Source organism: Cuculus canorus, chromosome 1, assembly GCF_017976375.1.
Source record: "Cuculus canorus isolate bCucCan1 chromosome 1, bCucCan1.pri, whole genome shotgun sequence".
NCBI classification, from domain to species: domain Eukaryota; kingdom Metazoa; phylum Chordata; class Aves; order Cuculiformes; family Cuculidae; genus Cuculus; species Cuculus canorus.
Genome location: NC_071401.1, coordinates 173,172,894 through 173,198,084, shown reverse-complemented (window position 1 = coordinate 173,198,084; position 25,191 = coordinate 173,172,894). Strand labels below are relative to the sequence as shown.

The 25,191-nt window shown below is 40.1% G+C and overlaps 1 protein-coding gene across 1 annotated transcript in view; it reads left to right on the top strand.

Moving 5' to 3' along the window:
- Positions 1–9,756: 9,756 nt before the first annotated feature.
- The window catches only part of CPM (carboxypeptidase M), a 33,931-nt gene continuing 18,496 nt past the window's right edge, over positions 9,757–25,191 (top strand). Inside the window, exons 1-2 of the mRNA XM_054062622.1 lie at positions 9,757–9,907; positions 9,992–10,151. Coding sequence (XP_053918597.1) covers positions 9,890–9,907; positions 9,992–10,151 — 178 coding nt within the window. The 5' untranslated portion in view covers positions 9,757–9,889. The remainder of the gene's footprint in view (positions 9,908–9,991; positions 10,152–25,191) is intronic.

Here is a 25,191-nt window from a genome sequence, read left to right as displayed (position 1 = left end):
CATTACTCATGAACCATGTCATTAGTTATACAAAATTAATTGCATCCTTTTCTTTGCTGACATAAATACATCAATGCTTTCACATCCATGAATTGCTTAGCAACTCTGCTTTTTTTGATTTAAAAAAAATAAAAAAGATACCTCTTTTGATAAGACTTCTGCGTGCTCACATTTTTCGCCGGATAAATGCTATTGAATCAGAACCTGAGGTCCTTAGATTACCAGCCTGATTGCTGTCTCCAGTTTTATGGGTCTCCCATTAATCAGAACTGTACATTCAAACTCCAGGTATGGATGGGAGCATAAAAATGCGAAAATAGTGGCATTTTCAAGGGTAGGGAGAGATATATTTGTATTATGCTCAGAAAATGCTCTGTATTATCAGTGGGCACTTCCAAGTAAAATTTTCTTCTTCTGTCATTTTTGATGATAATTTATCCTTTTGAAATTATCATATCTGCTCTCCCCCCAGTTTATTAGATTTTTTTTTACTTTCCCAAAGCTTGTTAGCACACTCCTTTTTTAATAGCTTCTCCTGACTTTTCCACCCACTTTTATCTCTTTCATAAAAATAATCAGAATTGACTGACACTCACAGCACAGGCTGGCCATTCCCTCCAAATTAAGGAAATAGATAAATTAAAATATCAATGGCTTTTAATGCTATCATTCTTTAAAATCCAAACTATCCAACTTAGGCATTTCACTGATACTTCTTATATTAGTGGAAGTAAAAATAACTTTTAAAAACTACTTTCTACACAGTTTTTAAAGGTACAGGGAGGAGTGAACTCTGAAAAGTAGATCCTCGAGTACTTTTGGCTAGGAAAAAAAGCCAAACATTAATTTTAAATCCTGAACGCACCACAGCTAATAAACTTCGGAAGAGTATGTATTCAGTGCAATGCTCAGCCTCAGATAACAGATCTCATTTTTCTGTTTAAACGTCCTACTTGGGCTTGTGACTGTGCATGAACTTATAATGCTGTGATTATTACTGAATAAACAGTTTGAACAGGATTTATAAGCATTTCTGCAACTCAAAAATATTTATTCTTATATATAATTCTCATTTATCCACTTAATTATCTGTATAGTTGTGGAATTGCTTTATATTTTATAAACAAATATTTTTATATACGTTAGCAAGAAAAAAGTTCTGCATAAGGAGAGAATTATGCTAGCAAAGAGAAGAAATCAGATTTGTGAGAACACATACACTGCAGTATATAAAAACATGCAGCTCCTTTCAAACTAGATGTTAAAGTTTAAAGTAGTAGCTGGCATGACATGGAAAATCAGTGTAATATATTAGGTCAGCAAGCAAGGGTTCTGAAAAGTCCCATTATCATTTTTGCTTCATCCTGAAAACCTGACATTGAGTGGAAATTGTATTCTTATGTTTGCCTTATTTCTCACGCATTTTCTGAGCCCAAATCATTAAAAGAAGACACAATAGAAATTACAGATGCACGTGTCCATAAAACTTTGGGTTTATATAAAGCAATGTAAACTCTAAAGTGACTAATAATACACATTTTCAGAACAGTAGAACCCTCAGCTATGAAAGCTCCCATGCCCATTCCCTCTTCTATAAGATCGTAGACATATCATCTTCATAATACATTTAACTATGATTGAAGTCGAGGGCACTTTGGCATAAGTTTAAAGTTGTGGAACATATGGTTTTGTGATTTACTGGCTCTGATTCTCTCTTTGCAGCTGGGGAAGGCTGAACAACAGATAAAGATCTTTTTTTGTAATTCTAGATCTAGTCAAAAGTACCAAAAATTCTGGAAGTAATTAGTACAATCCTGGCTGGAAAGGAAGAAATAAATTTTGGTGCTTTTAGAAGAAATAATGTCATAGATATAAACTCATGCAAGGAGCAATATCTTCTGTGTTTTTTTTCTCTCATGAAGTGAGAAGAAATATTCCTTTGTCTAAAAACAAAGGAGGACATCTGATAAAATTACCTAGTAGAATGATCACTCATTTTGGTTACATTTAGACTAAAAGGCTAAATTTAGAGGTCCAATCTCATGAAATGTGTCCATAATGGAAATAAGACAAATGAAAAATGAGAGTTTACATTAATATATCTTACATCATAGGATCAGGAGAAGATGCAAGTTCTGCCAACTCAAGTTCTCCTTCAAGTTTAGTCCATTATTTAAAAAGATTAGAGGTAAAATAAAAACAAGAACTTTCTTCAGGTCACATAAGAGCTGGCTAACATTTCAGTCCTGTAAAGCATCTATCTGCCACCATGAAGCTAAGATCTGTACTGTCAGCCTGTAACCCAGCAGTCACATTAGGCTTATGTTGTAACACATTTATAATTGTGATAGCCTCTTTGAAATAATACCAAATGCTGAGGCATAATAGATCTGTGAGTATTAAGACAAGATGAAAAAAAATATGTTCAGGTGGACATGGAAAGTGGAAATGTTTGGATGATCAAGTATCCATATCCATGGCAATCTATGGCAATATAAAGTATTAGCCCACAAGAAGATAGTCTTAAGAGCCAAATAATTCTCTGAACTGTCCAATCTTTGATCAAAACCAGAATACTTCATGTAGATAGCTCACACAGGAGCAGTCATGACAAAGAAAAGGCTCAAGAGTTACTCAGCTTGTAATGAGAAGGGCAAATTTAGGCTCCATAATCATCCATTAGGATGAACAATGATTAAAACAAGAAGAAAAACAATCAACTAAAGAAAAGCTTTTGGTATGCAGTATGTCAGACTGCAGTGCATGCAACATTCAGCCTTGCTATCTGTGGCAGAGATTTAGATGTCTTGAAATGAGGGCATCCTTCAATTTATCTTAATTCAGTGATCTCCTTACCACAGGGTCTCTGGGGAATTCATGTTTTGGTTCTTGTGCATTTTCAGGCTTCCTGTGTGGGAGATTGGCAAAAAGGATTACTAATGCAAATGAGATGAGGCTACTCTTTCTTAATTACTTGAAATCCTCATTCCCAGTGGAGAGTTTTATATTACATTAACACAGTCATATAATAACAAAAGAAAAAGAAATTTAACCCCCAGGATCTGTCTCCTTCTGAAGGTGATGTAGGATTTTTTTCCAATCCGAGGCTTGCCCAGATGTCAGTTTGGTGCCTGATGACCATGATTAAGGCTGCTGTAATGTATGTTGTTTTGAAACACCCCTTCCAAGGATTTGCCAAGAATGCAAGAACATCCCCTATCCTACGCTTCTTCACTAAGCATGGATTCGACTATGCAGGAAAAATTGCTGAGTGGTTACTCTTAGGGGAGCATTGTGGTAGCAAAATTAATCTTCTTATTCAATTTAGTTTAAGCACAAAGCATCCTAAAGCAAGAAATCACCTAAAAGTCTTTGCAGATAAGTAACTTTAGAAGATTAATCATATAAAAATTCCATAAGCCAAGACAAAATCGAGGCTTACCTGGTCTTTCTTGCTCCATATCAAAGCCTCATGACTTCTGTAGTTTTCTGATCATTCTGTAAAACATGAACTAGGAAAAAAAGTTCCCTGATATCAGCAACAAACCTTTAAAGCTTCAGGATTGGAAGATTCCTTTTTTTCCAGCTTGTGTCTTGTTAAGGGCTGCTCTTCAGCCGGCTTCCATAACCACCGCAGGAGCAGCTTTTTTTCCAAGGACTTACAAACATTTTTTAATAAAAGTTATTATTTCCAATGTTCTTTTGTGCAGGTTATTGTGTTTGTAAATACTGATTGTATCAAGATAATCTTAATAAGCTTTCTGTCATGACAGGTTGCCTTGGAAGGCAAGGACCTGTAGGACCTCTCCAAATATTATCACCTTCTATATAAAATAAGCCTTCCAGAGGCTTCCATATTTGAAATACCATTTTCTCTATTTTTTATATTTAATTAGCATTACAAAACTGCTTGACAAGCACTAATTTATCTACAGTTAAATGCAGTACGCTATTCGCATATTAGTGGGACAGAAGAATTACAGGATTTCGCGCCCAGACCATCTCTAGGAAGTAAGCCATTGCCAGAACTGAAGCACAGCACAAGAGTCTCCTTCTAAGCATAGCTCATTCTTCCGACAAAACTCTACTGACCTGTGGTATCTCACACCCACCTACTTCTAGCCAGCTGATTCCACTTAATTCATTCTCACACTCCATGAGCTCTTTAACCCTTCTGTTCCTTCAGTCCAGGCCAGTGCTTTTATGGGCTGAATCATGGAGATGAGCCAGGTGAAAATGAAGATTTTTTTTGGATTGTCTGTGTATGTTTGGGTCAGCTTCCAGGTACACAGGTTTCCTGATCCAACTGACCACATGGTTTCTCGAGTGCCCAGACTGAAAAAAGGGAAGGAGGCAGCAGAGTTGTGTGCAGGCATATGTCTCTCAGGCACAGCTCAGTTTTCAGTTGGTTTAAGCTGTCCGTAAAACCATATCCATATCTTCAGAGAAATGGAGATTTCACAGAATCGTATGGTTTAATAAATGACAGTCTAACCAGTGCAGAACCAGTACAGATTAATCCAAGAAAAGACTTGCCATCTGCTTTCAGTGAGGTCAAGCAAGTGGCATATTTGTTTACTGTACCACTAAACAGTCTAATCAGCATGTTCATAGACACTGTATATCTAGAAAGCTCCATTTTCATTTCTCTCCCAAAAGGTTAGTTCAAAATGTCACAATGTGTACTTCTCACTGATATGAGATTTCAGCACATACTGTTTACTTGATTGTCTGTGTAGAGGCCCATTATGCATAAATCAGTGCAGAGAAATAGAGGATTGTTTTATTACACAACAAAGTTTTCCAAAAATGTCTTAATTTCTTGCTCAGGAAATGGCACCATTGTTTATTTGAAACAGATATGTTAAGTGGCCTGAAGGAATTCTTGTTAAGGAGACAGACTAGCCATCATTGTCAGCAACTGTATTGCATTGTTCCTGACAATGGCAATTAGGAAGATATTTTGATCTGAAGGTAGTTAGAAAAAATGGCAAAATGCTATTCCAAAGCTGGACGAATTTTCCAAATGTTGAAACTTGAAATTAGTCCAATTCTCGGGACAAATTTCAGATTACTCAAAAGAATTGCTTAATATCAACAAGAAATCCACTCTGAACGATGTCTGTAATTTCCACGGTATTAACTGCAATGCATTTCATATACAAATTAGGAGACCTGGCAAGATGGTATGTCAACATCTTAAATCCCTCAAATTTTGTTATCCTAGATTCAGATTAGTAAGGTGTTAGTGAGAAGAAATACTACTCTCAGTCTTTTTTCCCATGGCCCCTCCCCTGCCAAATCCTCTCCACTTTTTTCCCCCAACAACAGTGTCCACAAGCCTTCAACCTTCCAGACCCTTCGCCCCAGCTTCCAGTTCCCCAGACTCCTCAAAAACTCTATGGATATTCCTTCATCTTCTTTCTTCCCATTCTGAAATCTATGGGTCCCCAGCCCACTGAACTTCCCACCAAACTTTCGTGTCTTTCCCAGTTCTCAATCCCATTCTTAATCCTAGGCTGTTACCTATCTAGGCACCCATTAAGCCACAGGTGCAAACTTAAATTCTGTCTTTCCAGAGATAATTTTTTTTCAAATTGTGTCTAATTCTGCACGTGGTGAAAGGGGAATTTAACAGAACAGAGATAAACCCCAAACATTTCACAACTGCTTTACGATACCCAACACACATCACTGGATATTTGTCTTGAATGAGATCACGTTCCCATGCTTCAGCCCCCTGTAGAGAAGGACAGGCGTGTTCCATCACAGCGCATGACAACATGTTGTCATTCGGTAGCCTAAAATCTCTGTGTGCGCAAATTTTGCTGTTTGCAAGATGGGTTGAGTGAGAAGCTTGTCAGGCAGCTAGTTGCGGTTTCAGATTCTCCGGCTAATTCAGTGCTTGTCTGGACAGCTCTAAACTATACCAGCTGCTAATAGTCCCCCTTGGGATCATTTTCTAATTGCAGATTACCAGACACAGCGGGATATCCCTTTCTTCTCTGGGGGCAATCCTTGTGCTGGGATGGAGGGGAAAAGATTTATGAACGAAGTACGCAAGTCTCAGCTGAGAATTGCCTGTGTGGTCGAGACAACTAATAAATTGGTGAATGCTTGAGCAATTTCTGGTGCATTTGTGCTCTTTCATACAGGGGAACCTATTTTTCACCATGCTAATATCAGCCTGTTAATTCATCAGTATAGTCATTATACATCACAATAGCTTTGTTGCTGTTGATTCTGGTGATTGGTATCTGTGTTTATGCTAATCCAGGATTGTGCTGTCCTATCAAATTCATGTGTCTGTGTCATCACTAGTACTGAACTCACTTGTCTGATCTGTCTCACTCGAGAAAGCCTTTGTCTCATGTTTTTCCCACACCAGAAATCTGATTGTCAGATCCTTCCTTGGTGCACAGAAACTGAAGCTGCAGTCTGTACGCCTGGGATATGATTTCAAATGAGAAAGCTCTAATAGCAGCAGTGATCCTTAAAAACTTAATCCTTATTAGCGACTTCTTTGTATTTCTTGCCAAAAATATTTTGAAGCTTCAATTATACTGTGGGACACTAATTTTTCTTACTAATTTTTGGAAAGGCCAGAAATTCTGTGCAAAAGGTGCCAAAAAAATGAGGAAGACTTCAAATTCCAAGATCACCTCTGTGGACGGCTCCCCAAAATCACAAAAGCTTCCAGATCTTTTTACTGCTGAAACCTGTATTAACTGTGTGTCTGCAAAGTGTCAGCCTAAGTATGACGTGAAGAACGATTTCTCGTACCTGTTGCTTGTGATAGGAATTTCTTTACCTGTCACTAGAGGGCAACAAAGCTACCCACAGCATTCTACCACCCAAAGTAGTCCCAAGCAACTCCCCTGTGATCCACAGGTGAAAATTCCATGCCAAAATTTGCGGTTTATTTCCTACCAACCCCACGCTCAGGTGCAAGCTTTAATAGTTACTTGTTGAATGGTTTTGAATGGGTGATCTGGAATGACAGTGAGGGGGGAACAATTAATGCTGTTCATAGCAATAGGGCTTTTCTGTTTATTTTGCTTCCACATTGGGGTCATTGTCCATTGCTGTGCTTAGAACAACATCTGCAGTCAGTTTCAGACACTTAGTCCCTGACTTAGAACTACCATTGCTGATTAATTGCGGATTTAATTTCATAGAGGATTTGGTCTTCGGCACTGACTTTTACCCACAGTTGCGTATACCAGAATATTATTGGTCCAGGCTGGATTAAACTGATCTTCCGAAAAGTGATTCAAGAGCAACAGGTTTGTTGGAGTTTTGTGCAGGCTAGGGAAAACCAACCAAACAAAAAAGTTTGATTCTGTCACATGTAACTCAAATATTGCCAAACCCTCGGACTCGTCTTAACTTGCAAGGACCTGGCATGGAAACAATCTATCATTTTGAACATTCCTCATCTAATGCTCTCATTTAACCATGACTATGTTGGCTACATTAAAGGGTGGTGTGATTCCCAAAGGAGATAATGCTGTGTGATTACCTGGTATCAAAGGTGATTTTAGTCGTTTCACTGAGATTAAGTTTTTACAGCCCCCTGTGATTTTTACTGGGTTGCCAACACCCTAGTCTGTCTTGTAGTCAGAGTTCTCTGATTTTATGTGATTATCTCGGGATGGGTTCCAAGTATGTACATGTTGGATTACCACCCGAATATATTTTCTTCCCTGCTTACTCAATCATTATCTCCAGATCATCTTTCATAGACCCTATATATATGTATATTTTTTCAAAAGACTCACAAATTCAAATGTGAAGCTCACGTATTTTCTCCTTCCTCTTGCTTCTCTGCAGACACATTTGCAGGGTAACCTCGCAGTTTCTCTCCCACTCCTTGTAGAAATGCAATTAACAATAACCACTATTTTTTATATCTATACATAAAGAAGGTAAAAGAGCCTTTCTTGCAAGAATTTTCTTTCGTGATAAGTGAGAGAATGTCCTGTCAAGACTCAAAACATGGTGGAGTCAGAGTATGGGAGAAAGGCTCTGGGGCTGTTCCCTCCCACAAAATGCCATGCTTGAAGGAGCACTATTCAACAGAAGCCTAATATGTCTCTCTTAACCAAGTAGCCTTGTATATCGCGTACATCCCTTGTCATATGTGATATGGAAATAAGACTACTTCAGGAGTCTGAACATAGATATCTTAGCACCATTTTTAGATGTATGTGCTTCCAGTACATCAGGATACCACAGATACTTGCACTCAAGCGTAGTTTGATATTTTTTTTTCTTAAAGCTTTGGAGTAATAAAAGATAAGGCATTGTTAAAATTTAATGGTACCTTTTTATTTAACAGGAACTTCTCATCTAATCCAGAATCTTCTATTTGGGATGCAGGATTTGTTATATGGGATTGATTTATAGGCTCATTTCCTTCGATATCCTTTTATCTGATATTGACAAGCATAGAAAACTTCAGCAGAATGAAATCCTGATGCTAGTTATAATGAAAACTGTCATTTTTCTGTCTCAGAAAAAATATGCAGAATTTACAAATAGTCGTCTTCTAACACTCATCTTATACCTACATCATATTTTACAAGACATTGACATGCCACTCTAATTTTCGTTACTGGAGGCCATCTTCACTTTTTTCTCTCAGTCTTTTTCAATCTTAAAGACAATAAAAGGTGATGAAAAATTCTTTGTGGTGAATCCCAAGACTAGGATATCCCCAAGGCAATGTGGTTAGTGCAAAACCAAGAAAAGCATTTAATTCTGTAGATATAATCCAGTCCTTTCAGTAAGTGAACACAAGCATATTAAAATCTCATATTAAAAACAAAAAAACCCCGAACCAACAAAACAACTAGAGGGAGATTGTGTGAGATTTTAGCAGCTAAAATCTCTCAAGAGCAGCTCTGGGTTTGTCTCTGGGCCTCAGGTGCTGACACCCTGATCACAGTCCAGGACCGCACAGGCACTGATGGGCACAATGGATGGGCAGCTGTCACCTCCCACGGGAAAAAAAAAAATAAAAATCATTTAAAAAATAGTTCATTTTCTGTTTTTTTAAACCAGCCCTTAGAATCATAGAATAGTTTGGGTTGGGAGGGACCTTAAAGGTCATCTAGTTCCAACCCCCTCTGTGATTGTCGAATAGAATCATGAAATTATTTGGGTTGGAAGGGACCTTAAAGATCATCCAGTTCTGACCTCCCTACGATAATAGAATCATAGAATGGCTTGGGTTGGAAGAGACCTTAAAGATTATCCAGTTCCAACCCCACTGTGATCATATAATCAGAGAATAGAATCATAGAATGGTTTGTGTTGGAAGGGACCTTAAAGCCCATCCAGTTCCAACCCCCCTGCCATGGGCAGGGACATCCCACCAGATCAGGCTGCCCAAGGCCCCATCCAACCTGGCCTTGAACACCTCCAGGGATGGGGCATCCACAGCTTCCCTGGGCAACCTGTGCCAGTGCCTCACCCCTCTCGTAGTGAAGAAATTCCCCCTTATGTCTAGTCTAAATCTGCCCCTCTCCAGTTCATATCCATTGCCCCTCGTCCTGTCACTACAAGCAACGGGCAGGGACGCGTCCCACTAGACCAGGCGACAGAAGCCTTGCGGTAAAACCCGGACTGTGAGTTTCCTGCCGTCTTTCCTTCCTCCCACCGCCACCAGGACTCGGAGCCTCCTTTTCCCTCTCCTCCCCGCGAGGAAGGTGCGACGCCCGCCCGGCGCGGGCAGGTGGGGCGGAGGGGCAGGGCTGCGCCCCCTCTGCCCCTGGGCGGGTCGGGGGGACCGGAATGGAGGGATCCCGCGTCACTCAGGGGCAGGGCGAGGAGTGGCGGCCCCCGCCGGGAGCCGGGGCTGCAGTCGCGGGGCAGCGGCGGCACCATGCGGACGGCTCCGAGGGTAGGAGCGGGGCAGGGGGACGGGGGCAGGGGGACGGGGACGGGAGGTCTCGCTCGGCGGGTGGGTTCAGCTGTGTCTTTGCAGGACGCGGTGACCATCCTCCTCCTCCTCCTCCTGGTGCGCGCGGCGGCCGCGCTGGATTTCAGGTACCACCACACTGAGGAGCTGGAAGCCTACCTGAAGGGCATCCGCGCCGCCCACCCGGCCATCACCCACCTGCACAGCATCGGCCGCTCGGTGGAAGGTAAGGAAGCGCCTGCTGGTTGATTTTCTGGTTGTTTTCTTTCCATGGGCGCGAAGGCGAAGCGTTTCCTGCGCTCTGGCTGGCGGCGGGGCTGCTCTCATCGCGCCGCTCTCGGCTTCAACCTCTGCCAAGTTGCCTCTTCCTCTTGCTTGAGCGTGAATAACAAACTCTGGCGACACGTAAGACGCTTCAGCTAGGGCAGAAGTGCTCCCTACACCTACTTTCTTGGAGAATTGGAAACCTCCCGAGTGGCAATTTCAGAAACAGGGCTGTCTTTAAAGAGTTTTGTGATGCCCGTGGCAGGTGGGGCTGTTCCCAGGAGTGTCTGTTTTCCAACTAAAAATACCTTCTCTTTTGGCTTTACCAGTAATTATTCCAGTAAATCTGGACTGGCAAGGAGAAGGATTTCAAATTCCGTGCTGATACACAAGGTCTTGTGTTTTAAATGAAGAATGGGGTTTCAGCCTCAAACCCTACTGGAAAATATACTGATATCAATGATCACCTTTCTGGCCTGACGGAGATGTTTGAAGTCATCTCTCTGTGATTGTTACTGTCTTACAATAAATTTAAATGAAAAAGAACGTTTTCATGTCTTTAAAGAGATTAGAGAGGAAGAATTCTTCACCATGAAGAACGAACCAGGTGAGGCACTGGCACAGGTTCCCCAGGGAAATTGTGGATGCCCCATCCCTGGACAAGTTCAAGGAGAGGTTGCATGGGGCTCTGAGCAGCCTGGTCTGGTGGGACGTGGCAGGGAGGTTGGAACTAGATGATCTTTAACATCCCTTCCAACCCAAACTACTCTATGATTGGAAACATTAGTGTTTATTAGCATATAAATACTTTAATGCACGTCTGTCTACTTTTAAGCAAAAAAAAGGACCTTTACTAGATACCGATTCAGAAAATTAAATGGCTTTATAAGAGGTGTAAAACTGGACAGAGAAGTTAATTCTTTATAAATACTGTATGTTCCTCTAATACCATTTTGTACCGCTGGATACAATTGTATCTGTTATCAAGTCTGTGCTTATGTTCAAAGAAAATAAATCTACAACACTCTGGATAGATAACAATGAAGAACACTAGTAGTTTCTTTTCATGCTTCCTGCCAGGTATTACCACATGTGTCTTCAATTTTATTTTTTTTTAAATATACTTGTATTTGTCTGGGACGTATCTTCTAGTTGAAAAGAGGGCTCTGTTTCAGTGAAGTATCAAACAGCTGTCATGTTGCTATGGATATGTGATCTTGTCTCTGTGCATGTCTGCACTCATCTTCTAGAAAGTCTCATGGGAAGGCTTAAACTGGAGAAGGAATACTGAAGTCATTTGTGTTCTTGATTTCATCAAAGGCAGAATCATATTGGATTTGTTATTCAAACACAAGAGAAAGCTAGTCCCTTTAAGTACAGTTCTTTCCAGTACAAACTACCTATTATCCACATCTTCATTTTCTTCACTTAACTAACATTTTAATGATAGAACTAGTTTCTTACTTCTCTGGCATGAACTCTGCTGGCTTATCTTTGTGCAGGTGGGAAAAAAAACTTTCATCCAGCCTGAGAGATTGAAACTTTGGCTTTTGTATCTACGTATCTGAAAGTGTTCAACTCATCTAACTTCCATTAGCATGAAAACTGGAAATGTATCATCTCTTGATTGTGATTGAGCAATGCACCAAAACTTTATGCAGATTTTAGTATATTGCCTTCTGTTTGCCAAACTGTCTGAGAAAAGAGAATTACACTGGCTCTCCCTTGTTCTGCCAGCTACATATCATGATTCACAAAAAGGTCATCATCTATGCTTTTTGCATGCCGTGTGCCTGCAGTATTCCTCTGCGTGGAATAGGTAGGCAATGGAAACTTTGAGTGCCATATAAAGCAAAATGGCATTGAAAAAAGCGTTCAGTGCTTCTTTAGTCTTTTCTTTTTTTTCTAAATGTTAGGAGATTTTTACCTCTAAGAAGTGTGCCCTTAGAGTCCCCTGAACTATGGTAGAGGATGGAACTGAATTGGGGTGTCTCTTTTTTTTTTTTTTTAGCTCATACTAAAAGAAGTTTTTTATGGCAACAGTGGTTATATAGTTTCTGTGGAAATGAAGTTTCGGTTTTTGGTTAACATCTGAAGTTCTATTCCTCTTTTGTTAGATAAGCCAACAAAACCAAGGACGTGTGTATGCACATATGCTTAGTTGTATGGGTTTGCTAGTGTTATCCCACTGCCAGTTAGCTAAACTGTGATAGCAAAATGTGTTTATTGATAATGAGAAGCAGAAATTAATTTAAATATAAAATCAAGATTAATGTAATGTTTTAACTTTTCTATTAACTTCTTGACATTCCTGATATAGAAATTGTTGATAATGAATACAAAGTCTGGCTATAAAGCCACCAGACTTAATTCTACTGTAGCTATGACTGGATATTGTTCCCATGTTATTCTTGAGTCTAATATAGATTTTACTCTAATTTTATTTAATAATCTAGTATTATATATAGACATCTAGACTTGGATTACGAAGAATGTGAAGTAAAGGCTTGACCTTTCATTGACATTTGTAGACCTGGAGCTGTGTGAGGGTATGGAATCCACTCTTAGAAGCCCAGGTTGGGAAGGTAATAGAGACCTGTGTGTTACCACTTCAGAAAGTGATTGCATGTGTTTCTTTAACAGAAACATCTAAACGCTCTTTGTGTCAGAAGCCTTACGTGCTCTAGGCAGGTCATAAACTAGTTTAGGTTTGAAGGCCATCTAGTTTAAGCTCCTGTTCAAAGCAGGCCTAACTTGAAAGTTAGATTATGATGCTTAGGGTTCTCCAAGTTTTTAGTATCTGCAAGATTCTACAGGGTCTCTGTAGCTTATTCAGTGCTCAACTACCTTTGTTGTGGAAATGTGTTTTCTTGCATCTGATTAGGATTTCCCTTGCTATGAATTGTTAGCTGCCCTTTTGCTGTGCACCTCTAAGAAGGGTCTAGCTCCGTCTTCTCTGTGATGTCCTTTTAGATAGTGGAAGGTTGCAGCTGTAGTATTCTTCAGGCAAAACAAACCAACCTCCCCCAGCCTTTTCTCAGATGTAGTATGATCATCCCAGTGGCCCTCTCCTGGACCTCCTCCAGTGTGGTGTTGCCTGTCTTGTGCTACGGAACCCATAGCTGGACACAGGGTACTGCAGATGTAGCTTGACTAATGCTGAGTGGAGGGGAATAATAATTCCCCTCCAGTTGCTGGCTTATGTTCTTGCTGATGCAGCCCAGCATACAAGCTACTTTTTCAGCTGCAAGAGCACGCTACTGACTCACATTTTTCTTATCCACCTGTTCTTCCCATACCCTGGAACCCTTGGGTTGCAGAGCTGTAACCCAGCTAGTCTGCAGCCTGTATGAGCATGGGGCCATCTTCTTGGGTTAATCCCAATGTAGGGTTTTTCCATTGCAGGTGCAGGACTTTGCATCTGCCTTTGTCAAACTTCTTGAGTCTTCTGTTGAGAAATTCCTTCGGCTTGTTGAGGTGCTTCTGAATGGTGTCCCTGGCCCTGAGGAAGTTATTAAACACTTATCAGCTTCAGTATTGGCCCTTGAGGAATGCTGCTAATAGTTTGCTAATAATAACTTGTTCAAGTGACACTTGAACCTCTGATTGCTGAATCCAGCCAGCTTCTGACCTCACTGTAGTCTAGTCTTCTAATCCATATGTTCATAGCTTGTTTACAAAGATATTGTGTGGGTGACTGAGGACTGGAACACGCCGCTCAGGGCCCTTGTGGAGTATCCATCCTTGGAGATATTCAAAAGCTGTCTTGGACACAGTCCTGGGCAACCACCTGTAGGTGGCCCTGCTTGTGCGGGGAGAGTTGGAGCAGGTGACCTCCAGATGTCCCTTCCAACTGATTCTGTGATTCTGTTGAAAGCCTTGCTAAGTTCAAGGCTGAAGAAACAGAGCTCTTTCCTCTCTTCCACTAAGCCAGTCATTTCTGCTTAAGTTAAGCTGTCAGGTGTGATCTGTCATAGATAAATTTGAGGCAGGATTTAAAAAGTGTATTTACTTGATATATGTAGACTATAACAGAAGTGTACACAGCAGAACCACTACCAAAAGCCTCACTGGAAAACAAACTACAAGGTGTCCAATCTGTTTTGTTGTGGTTTACATCACCGTATGGAATTTCACCACCCCTCTGCCAGATTACTGTGAACACCTCTGCTAGATTACTGGGAAGAATATTTTCTAGACCAACAATGACCTTGTTTGGTCTACAGGTCTGTACGTTTGGAAGTGATTATGTTTAATTATGCATCTCATCTGCTAAGCTATTATCCTTAAGAGGTGAGAAGGGAGCTTAAAAAGATCTAGCCTACTGGCTGAAAAAACTGAGTCTTTCCTGTTTGGTTTAATTTAGTAGGTAACCTCAAATCCATGAAGATTTGTAGGTGATTTGTAAGTTTTTGAGAGACCTGATATGGTGTTGTAAGCAGGTAGGCAGGGCTGTGAGGTGGCCCAGAAAATACCTTGTTTCTTTTATATTGTTTCAGATGTGTTGTTGAATAAGCTCGTAAAAGATCTTTGGCAGGAGCTCTGTTTTCTTATACGCACAATATCCAACCTCAGCACATATGTGCACTGTATAATAATAGAGGAGACAGCAGAGCTGCGTCAGTCCAGAAAATGGGACCCAGCGTAGTCATATTAACCTGTCCTGCCTAGTGCCTCCCCAGTGAGAGACTGGCTCTTCAACAAGAAAATCTTGCAATGTGTATTATCAAAAAGAAAATATTTGATGTATGTGTGTCATCTGTGGCTTTTCATTGTTCAGGATACCCTGCTGCTGTTATTCTTTGAAAAGAAAATGAGGACGATGGGATGGTGGGAAGATATTCTAATAGGTAGCCCTGATGACCTTATTAGGAGAACAAAGGCAAGCAAGGGTTGAAAGTGCTGAGTGGCTTTTGGAGTAGATCCACACTCTCTTCTGATACGTTCTGGATTCAGATAAAGTGTTAGCATGCCAATTACCCCTGGGTTTAGATTTAGCTTTTCTAAAGGCCAATCTGCATTTTTAGAATTCCAGTCAAACTGGAATGGTTGTAAATGTAATCCTTAAGCCAGATCCTTCTCCCTGATCAAAAAGTTATATATGGTTAAAGCACCTCTGTCTTTACCTAGTGAAGAGCTTCAAACTGACTTAATAGGTTAACATCTCTCTGGCAGATTCTATCATTGCAGAGACCAAAAAAAAAACCCAAAAAGCCCAAGACAAACTGATGAGATTTTATTGTGGCTTCCACAGAAATTCTCAGTAATAGCTTCTGACAGGAAAAGCTGTCCTGGAAACCTTTTTAGGTAAGGACTAAGTGTTTTAATCATCCTGTTCTGCTACTTACTATTCAATTGCTCTCTCTGTTGCCTTTGAACCGACACATTCCATGCATTAATCTTCAGTACTTTGCTAACTTTCACTAGTCCACTAAAACAAAACGAACAAAAAAATCTCACTTAATGTAATTCTTCTATGCCTGCTCTATAAAGAGCAAGGCTGAAGCATGCACGGGGGCTGTGCATTTTTGATTGCTTTGGTTTTTAAAGTTAATGCAGGACTTTCGTGTGGCTGTGTATAAGAGGATACTGTGAACCACAGGGAAGGTGCACTTTGCAGGGCTTCCAGGCGGCCGGGTTTCTCAGTGGCTCAGACCAGGTGGGTTGGAATTCATTATGTCTCCTTCCTGCATGCATTCATGGGCTTCCCTCAGAAAACAGAAGGGAATGGCGCATGCACAGGTTTCCATCTGATAAGCAGTTGTGACTTCAGCCAAAGGTTGCACTGGGGATTAGGAGTCAGGTAGCACAATGGGAAATGTGTGCCTGCCTCTAATAGGGTTAATAGAGAACCTAGCCAATTAACCTGTCCCTGACATCATTCTGCACAAACATCAGTGCCCAAGATATGCCAAGGATCAGTTTAAATCTCCCAACTTTTCTGACACAGCCTGACTGATACTTTTAGGTGTTTGCAGGAGGCTGTTGAACAGAGGAGTGATAACTTCAGGCTCATTGAACCGCAGTGAAAATATATAAGAATAAAAGACCGGGTATGGTACTTGTCTAGGGCTTCTGGCACTCTACAAAAATAGAATGAGAAGTTTATACATAGCCCAGTGTGCTTTGAGGTAGGTTTCACAGTATTACTTAGTATTAAATGTTTGTACCAAAAAAAAAAAAAATGCCAGTACTGCTGTATTTAAGAAGAAGGGGGGGGGGAAGGTGATAAAGACTCTTTGTTTGGTTTTTTTTTCTTGAAAATAAGCATATTGTCTAGAGGAAAATCCACAGGGAATGTGATGTCTTTAAAGACAATATTGCATTTTTTTGTATGTGTGATTACATGTTGTGAGGTGTGTTTTTGTTGATGTTTTGTTTGTTCCATTTTAATGACTGCTGCAGATGGCTTTCCTCCTGTCTCCAATCTTTGGTAATGTCTCCCCTTCCCTCCTCCTCATCTCCCACCCTACAAATAAAAATAGTCCTGTGAATTACAGGCTCATCGTGCAAGCATGGCATGAGTTGATAATATAAGCATTGAGATTTTCAATATTCATTTTTAGAAGCAAAAATGAATGAGACATTTCTCACTCTGAGGGCCTCGTTTAAAGCATACTGAAGTCACTTGGCTCAAGGTCAGAGTTTCAGTTAAAAATGAGCATTGTAAAACTTTTATGATAGTTAAACTTTTACCCATTCATGCCTGCTTCTCTTCTGAGTTTTTTTCTCCTCATGTGCCGCTTGCTCTTTTTGGTCTCTTTGTTAATAACCATCTTTGTTCTAGTCTTTGTCAGTTCTTGTGGCATATATGTATGTTAACAAGATTCTAGGTTCATTTTATTAGTGAAAGGGTGTTTGTGTTCATGGATGGGCTCAAACTTAGCAACCTTGTAAATTCTGTTTGCGGCATGTTACACAAGTCCCTGTGATGGGAAGGGGAAAAAGAGACTAGGAAAATGACTGTGTCCTTTTGGATTTATCTATTCAAGGCTAAATGATGACTTTGAAAACAAGAAGTGTTAGCTTGTATTGAAAAATCTTAAGCTTCCAGTTGAGCTTTGTTCTAAACCATGTGCTTAAATAGAACTCACCTTTACTGCATTACTGCAAATGTACTTCTAAGTCCTTTTGTCCAAACTGAAGGTAGAAAGTTTTTAAATGTTGAAACATAGGTTCATATTTAATCTGATTACGCCCTCTAGCAATTTAGTTACCAGAATTAGGTTGAATGTGAATACTGTGTATGTCTACTTACAGGACAAAAGCAATAGCACTTTTGCCTTCTGCAGTAGTGGTTTGACTGCTGTAATGGGATACAGGTAGTTTGTGTGCAGTCAGCCTTCTGATAGCCAAGCATTAAGATTTTGTCTGATGGTAACATGACTTGATGTTGCTTTCCTGTCAGTATGATTATGCTTTTTATGCAAATCATTTAGAAAAATTATGTAGCTTCATTAGTGTCAGATGTTTCAAAGGTTGGTAAGTTGTTACTCTTAGAGATGCAGTCACTGACTGTGTGTGTTCCTTTTCTCTTGCAGTAGAAGTAATGGTTTGCTTAGATCTTCTCTACTTTATGCTTGCTGTGAATTGGTCGATCATCTTTGTCTTGCCTTCTATCCTATCTCCTACACCTAAAAAATAATAATGGAAGTGTGTGTATGAATTTGTTTGTGTTTTATTTTACATGTATGCACACAAATGGAACTTAAATACAGTTTGTGCAGAAAATCACATTGAAAATGGTTTTCTTCTGTGAAACCTGCCGTATCGGAGATTGCTGTCCCAGGCTGAAGAACAAAAAGATTTTTCAAACAACTGTTTGATGAGAACCTATCCTAGCAACATAGACAGAACACTCCTCATATAAAACTTGTTATCTACTACTGGCATCTTTAGGCTGTAACTTTAGAGATGGAAAGTTCTGATCTATTTCAAGCAGTCCACTGTTCCTGTGACCAGCATTCATTTAAAACCAGCATTATGGGAAAAATCTGTACTCTCCTGCCTCCTCTCTACCCATCGCTTTGTAATTGTCTAGTTGCAGCATGTGTTTGTGAAGCTTTTCTTCAGAGCAGTAAAGATCTTAAGCCTGCAGCCATCCTGTTTTCCCTCACCAAGGCTTTTCAGCTTTCTGTGTTTGTTTAGCAGACAGAATCGACCACTGGATGCTGTAAATCACTCCAATTAAGTTAGCGATGCTGGGAGGCTTGCGTAATATAGAATTAGGGATTGCAGCTGGTGGGTGCAGTTTAATTCTTGTCGATCTCCATATCCTTTAGCTGGTGGTAAGAAAGTAAATATGTAGACGATGTTTTTAAAAGGAAATAATGAAACACAAAAACATGGAGCTCAGGATACCAAGAATGACGCACAATGAACAGATAAATCGCTGAATATTTTTTCCCTCACTTGTAGGATTTTTCTTTTTGGAGCATCATACATAAATTTTTAGCCATGTAAATAAGAGGTGTGATCTTGAAACATGGCTTTGTAGCCCTTTGTATAGATCATAAATATACTGAAAATTTAACTCTCATTTATGGTCTGCTGATTGCAGGGGGCAAATTAAACCTGGACGCTCACTACAAGTTACTTTTTAAATGTACCTCAGTGTTGACTTGCAGTGGTCCTAAATAAATATTTACTTCCTCAGACTGCTGGTTTTTGGATTCTGTGGAGGAAGAGAGAGAAATTCTTTAATAAAGGCGAAAAAAGAAAAACATAACCATTAATCAAGACACGACCTTCAATTAAAGGTCTTCTACAACTGGATTGGTTATCTTTATTAGCCTGTCACAGCCTACATTTGCTGGTCTTTGGGTCATACTGCGGGGCCTATGTTTCCTTGGGAATAAGGAAGATCAGGTGAATACTGATGTTAATAATCAGTGCTATGGGTTGAATTGCCCTTTTGATACCATGTGGTATGTTTTTAAACAAATTCTAATCAGAAACTTACTTAAAAAGAAATAACACTCTTATTCTGTGCCTGCTTTTTTACTGAGATGTTCAATCTATCTGCATGTTCTTCTTGCTTGAGGAAAGCACAGTAAATCATCCCTCTACCCCATTTCAGGGGGTGAGGCTTTATAGTAGAAAAGTGTTTCTAGTAACTTTCTATTCGCTTCCCACTAAAGGAGAAGAGCAGTGCATCTTGCATCCCTTCTGGATGGTGTCTCTGACAGTAGATCCTTGGAGCTACCAGTGTTGCCAGTCCTCAAGGCTGCCTGATCAAAGCTTAACTGTGTGTAGCTATGGTATGGCATATCGTGTTCACCTAGTTCACATTACTGGAGGTGGAAACAAATAATGCCTAGGACTGGCTGTAGCTTTCTTCCCTTCCCAGCTGAGAGATTACCCTCCTTGTACAAACTGTTCCATTTCTGGCACTGTAACTCTTATAAACTATGCAGTGGTTCAGATATGAGGAAGAGGTTAGAGGGTGCATCTAAGCAGATGGTTCTGCAGTTCAGTGTCTATGGCTTACTTGTTGTTATGGGAAAGGTCAGTCCATGGCAGCTGGAGTTCTTTAATTAGATGTAGCTGCTGTGTAACATGCTCACAGTGGATTTAGGACAGTCGAGTGTTTCCTGTTTGTTCCCAGACAATGCGTTCTACATCCATGGATGGGCCTTGCAGTTACCTGGGGCATTTAAACAGAGCTTGGGCAGATCTGAAAAAGTAGCAATTACCCTAAAATTTAAATAGAAGTGAGCTGTGTTCTCAGTAAGAAATGCAGTCCTATTGTGTCAGTTCAGAATCCAGTCTGGTCTAGTATTCTTTTTGTTCCATTAACAGCTAGAGGAAAATCTAGAAATAGGACAAGCACAGAATGATACTTACCCAGTACGCACTGCGCAATGTGCAACCTGACTGTTTCTGACAATGCACGTTTCCTAATCCTGATGGTCCTAAGGTAGGTTAAAGTACAAAGCTTGCTTTGAGACACACTTGCATGAGGCATTGCAATTACCCAATGAAAACAAAGGCCACCGGAACATGTTTCTCAAAGACACAAAGAACCATGTTTCATGGTTTTATGTATAAGTTACTCTGTTTCTAGGTAATAATGCTGCCTGAGTTTTAGTTCCTTTTAGTGTCTGCTGCCTTTCCTAAAAGGCAGCTACTAATGTTTTTAAGGAGACATTTTGTTACCCATTGTGGAAGCAACTGGTCAAGGTAATGTACCTTGTTAACTAAACCAGAAACAGATGATAGTGATAAGGATTGGATTCTTTTAAAAAGGTTAATCTATCTTGCATTTTTTTCTCTCTGTCCAGTAAAAAAAAAGTGTGTGGAGGGATGAAGCTGCTCTCTGCGTCAATTTGTAGGACTCTGCTTGCCAGTGTTGAGATGTGTATTGTTTGAAGCTTTCTATATTCTTGGAGCAAATGTAATTTCTGTGATCTGCTAAGGATGTTTACAGGATATGCATATCAAGCCTCTTGATGAGCACTAAAACACTCAAAGTAAAGCCTTAGCCATGTAAGAGAAACAACCTGTAGTCTCCTCCTGGTTTTCTGCCTCTGGTGGTAAAAAGGTAGGCCAAATAAAACTGTCGAATCTGGATAAATTGCGCTTAAAAACAAACCATCCTTTCCTTGTATCTGGCTTGTGTTGTAAGCAGTCACTCTTGTCATGACGATCCAATGGTACTAACTGGGAATGGGTAATATTACTTTCTTTTGTGTGTTATACAGTAGCATTTCTGAAAATTACTAGATGCATACCAGTTTCACACCTTTCTCAGAAAATAAAGCACACATTTTTAGAACAAGGTTTTAAAACCCTGTGGTAATAGAAGCAAGAATTGGTAAAAAGGAAAAACAGTCTGTTTGGTTTCCGGGACTAAATATGAAACAAGTTAGTGTAAATATTGTCAGAAGCCTGTTCAGGCTAATTCTGTGTCTGTGGTGTTCTCAGTGGGCAATATTGAATAAGGTCAGTGTCTGTTAATTTAAAACAGTATTCCCTTCGGGATTGTTGTTTGGATTTTTAGGATTTATTTTTATTTCTTGATTAGTGTTCAACTAAACTATATGGGGCTGTTATAAAGACTGCTCTGGATTGGCAATTTTTCATGGTTTTATGTATAAAGAGTGTGCTCGGCTTGATTATGAGAACTGGAAATGGTACAGTGTGAGTCACGCATATGTAGGAAAGAAAAGGTGGTGGTTCTCCTAAGATACAAGCCCTGTGAAGATGTCTAAAGTAGCTATGGCTGTCCCAGTCAACCAAAGATTTGTAAGCCTTTAGGAAGATAAGCCAGCACGTGAACCATGAACTGTTTTGACTTCCTTTCTTAAGTACTTTGGTTACAGATAAACAGTATCTAGTTTTTTTTAAAGGGTCACTGGGCATTCCTACATTTCTGCAGACTCCAAATTGGATTGTCCGGCATAATCTCAGGAAGTAGATAGGTGCTTATTAAATAGTGGGAAATTGTTACATTTATATTTTCTCTTTAGAGAGAAAGAGATAGCCTTATGCCTGTAAGAAGGGATACATGGGAAGAGACCAGAAGTGTTAAGTTAAGCATAGTAACTGTGTTGGTGGTAGTGCACCTCTTGCTGAAACATTCCGGTCCTTTGTGTCTAAAGAAATACCACAAATTGGCTGAGATCAGACTGTTCATTTAAGCGCTCAGAAAGTTGACAAGGGGGAACACAGAGCACAGGATAGTCCAAACACTCTGAAATAAAACATAAAATTGCTGCACAGGTAATGTACCAGTTGGTTCCTCTTGCTTTTATCCTCAAGCAAGCACTTGTTTCCTTCTCAATGATTTTCACTCCTTCCAGTAGCTTATTAAGAGCACTGTGGTTAGAGGAGTTCTGGCTAAGTATGATCTCTTTTACAGTCTCTCCATTAAGCAGGATACTCGTGCAAACAAAAAAGTAGTAAAACCTTTGCTCCTCTCCCTAGATAAGAAGTGGCTTGAGGGGGAGGCCATGGCAGACCTGCAGTCTGATGTTACCTTGGCCTCTTTAGGGCTTGTTCTGTGCATCATGCTGAATATTGCCTGGTTATCCTGTGTGATTGATCTGTATCTTTTTAATCCTTCAAAATACTCCTAAGACTTTCTTATATTTAAAGAGTCATAGTTCTTCTTGGCATACCAACTTGGTTCCTTACTGGTGCTAATCCAGGTTAAGTCTTTAGATAATCCTTTCTGTCTCAGTGGACCATGAGAGCATGGTGTACTGAAAATGAGGATAAACTCTCACAAAAGAATCTGATGTGCTACATTTCATATAGATGTCTATCTGATCCCAACTTCAGGTATGTGGGTTATTCCAAGTGTAAACTGTTCATCTAGTGTCTCTTTTCTGAATGGAGACAGCTGCCTTTTTTGGCTGATACTTGATAAAATTTATATCCGGTAAGGATACGTTTATATTACTTACCATAATCTGGAGTGTGCTTTACTCCATGATCTGGTAAGATTAAACTCACGTATTTGTTCATGTTTGTAAGGCTGCTTCTGCAATGCTACTTCATCAGTCTGTCTGACTAAGCGTTTATGGTTGTATAAATAATGTATTGGTAACTTAAAATTCTGAATCAAGTTGTGTGTGCTGCCATTGGGGGGATAAATTCCAGAACAGCTTTAAATTTTCCAGCTTGAATTGGTGGTGGCAAATCAGAATACCGCAGGGCAAGGATGCTGCTGGTGCTTGCTTAGCGAAAGGGAATTGCTCCTGAAGTCCTTGACTAGCTGTTGTAGTGTTTTGCCAGAAGACAGTGTGTTGCCCCACTGTTATCTGGGAGAAACAAACATTTTTCTCTTAGCATTGAAGCTTATTAGTGCAGTACTAAGTTACATAGGTGATTAATTTCTTTGTATTTCCATCTTCCTGCCCTTTCAGAAATACCTCAAGAGTCCGTGCACAGAGGGGCCAATTGTGCTGCTCTGTTACACGTGGACAGTACTGAGTTTTGCAGTGAATGCAAGTACACATCACAAAGCTTAAAAGCCAAAGAATTGTTTATGTTAGCACAGAAACAAATTTCCCGGGAATGTAATATAAAAGTTAGAAGGGATAAAGCCAGGACTGATTTCTTAATCTCTCTCTTCCTGTAAGATAAGGGATTTTGTGTAGTAATAAGCTTGGTATGACTTAGTCTCAGAAAGCAGGTGTCGGATGCAGCTGGGAAGGTACCCTGACATAGTCGTGCAATAAAACGGTGAAGATGCTTTAGTATCTTGCATGGTAACAATTAACCTAGTTTTGCACTAGTATTACAGATAGCCAGTAAAGGATGGAGTATCCCAAGACTTAGCAGAATACGTTGCCAAATGCAGTTAGGGTAAGATTTCCAACATTAGTATGCATAATTAAAGTGGATTAAAGAGTATGAGAGATTGTGGAAGTTGTGGTATATCTATGGAACAGTTTGTCGAGGAGTGACTCGTAAGCCATCCTGTCTCCCCACAATATTTTGGTGTAAGTAATGCAGATGCTAGTTATTTGCATCATTTCTCTTTCTTCTGTCAAACCATAATTCTGTAGTGGTTGCTCTTGCAGTGTTACAAAAATCAGCCGGTATGGTTATTTCTCTGCTGCTGCTTGGTGTTCCCATCACAGAATCTAGGCTGAAGCTCTTCTGCTTACACTGGAATTGAGCAGGATCGATACAAGTTATGCTAAAGGCATAGCAACCACCCTTTTATGTTCTCATTGAACAAAATCTTGTCTGTCTGGTCCCCCTTCTTTCTTTGCAGTGCTTTTGATCATGTGCTTTGGGAGTCAGAAACATTTATTTTAAAAGTTTGTGTGGAGCATGATAGAAAGAAGCCCTGTTAGGGTGAGCTTTCAGAACTGCTGAAATATCAGCAATCAATTACAATCTAAAGAATAACGATAAAAACTTTTAAGTTGTTTGCACTTTCTATTTAACTTCTCTATCTTTCCTGACTACTAAGGTGGCCTTCCCTATAGCTTAGGGACAAATCTTTCTGGGTAACGTGCAAACCACCTTGATAATATGCTACTTGGCCTGGAGAGTTTGTGACCAAACATGGGATAATTAAGAGTAAAAATTACAAAGTTTTAAGAAAGAAGATATGGTATGATATGATACGATATGATATGAGAATGTAATTGTTGTGGCTTGTATCAAATCTCAAGGGTATATTTTCTCGAGGTCACTACTTTGATTTGGTATAGTGTCATGTTGTCTCTTTTCATAATCTGGCTTTATATATTTTATAGGGAGTACAGATGAATCCAAGCAGACTCATATCTGAAGCTTGGACTTAGACACCTGAAAACTTGATTTTCTAGCCAGCACCAGAGCAAGCTTCGTATGAGCTATGTTCAGTGCTGTGCTGTTCAGATAGGTATTCGGTCAGATCTGAAGCCAGAGGAAACTGTTTTCAACACTGTTTCCTGCAGCCTTCTGGACAAACTGGCAAGATGCAGGCTTGATAAGTGGTCTGCGAGATAGGTGGGGAGCTGGCTGACAGTCTGTGTTCGGAGGGTGGACATACTTTTTTTTTTTTTGCTCTGGCTGGCAGTCTGTCATGAGTAGAGTCCCCTGAGGATCACTACTGGACTCTACATTGCTCCACATCTTCATAAATTATTTGAACAATGAGATTGAAAGCCCTGTTGCCACACTTCCTGATGGCATCAAACTGGATGGTGAGGTGGGCAAATCAGAAGTCGTCTTGAAGAGGTCTGAACAGGCTGGGAGAGTGGGTTACTGAGAACAGCATGGAGTTTAACAAAGATAAATGCAAAGTTCTGCGCCTGGGACAGAATAATCACAGAGTCTGGTGCAGGTCAGGATCTGTGTGGCTATGGAGCAGCTGGGGTCCTGGTGGACAACAAGCTGAACATGAGTCAGCAGTGTGCTGCTGCAGCAACGAAGGCAAATCAGATCCTCGTCTGCATCTGCAGGGGCATTACAGGCCAAGTTAAAGATGTGGTCATCCCACTCAGTGTGCTGAGGCTGCATCTAGAGTACTGTGTCCAGTTCTGGCTCCCACAGTT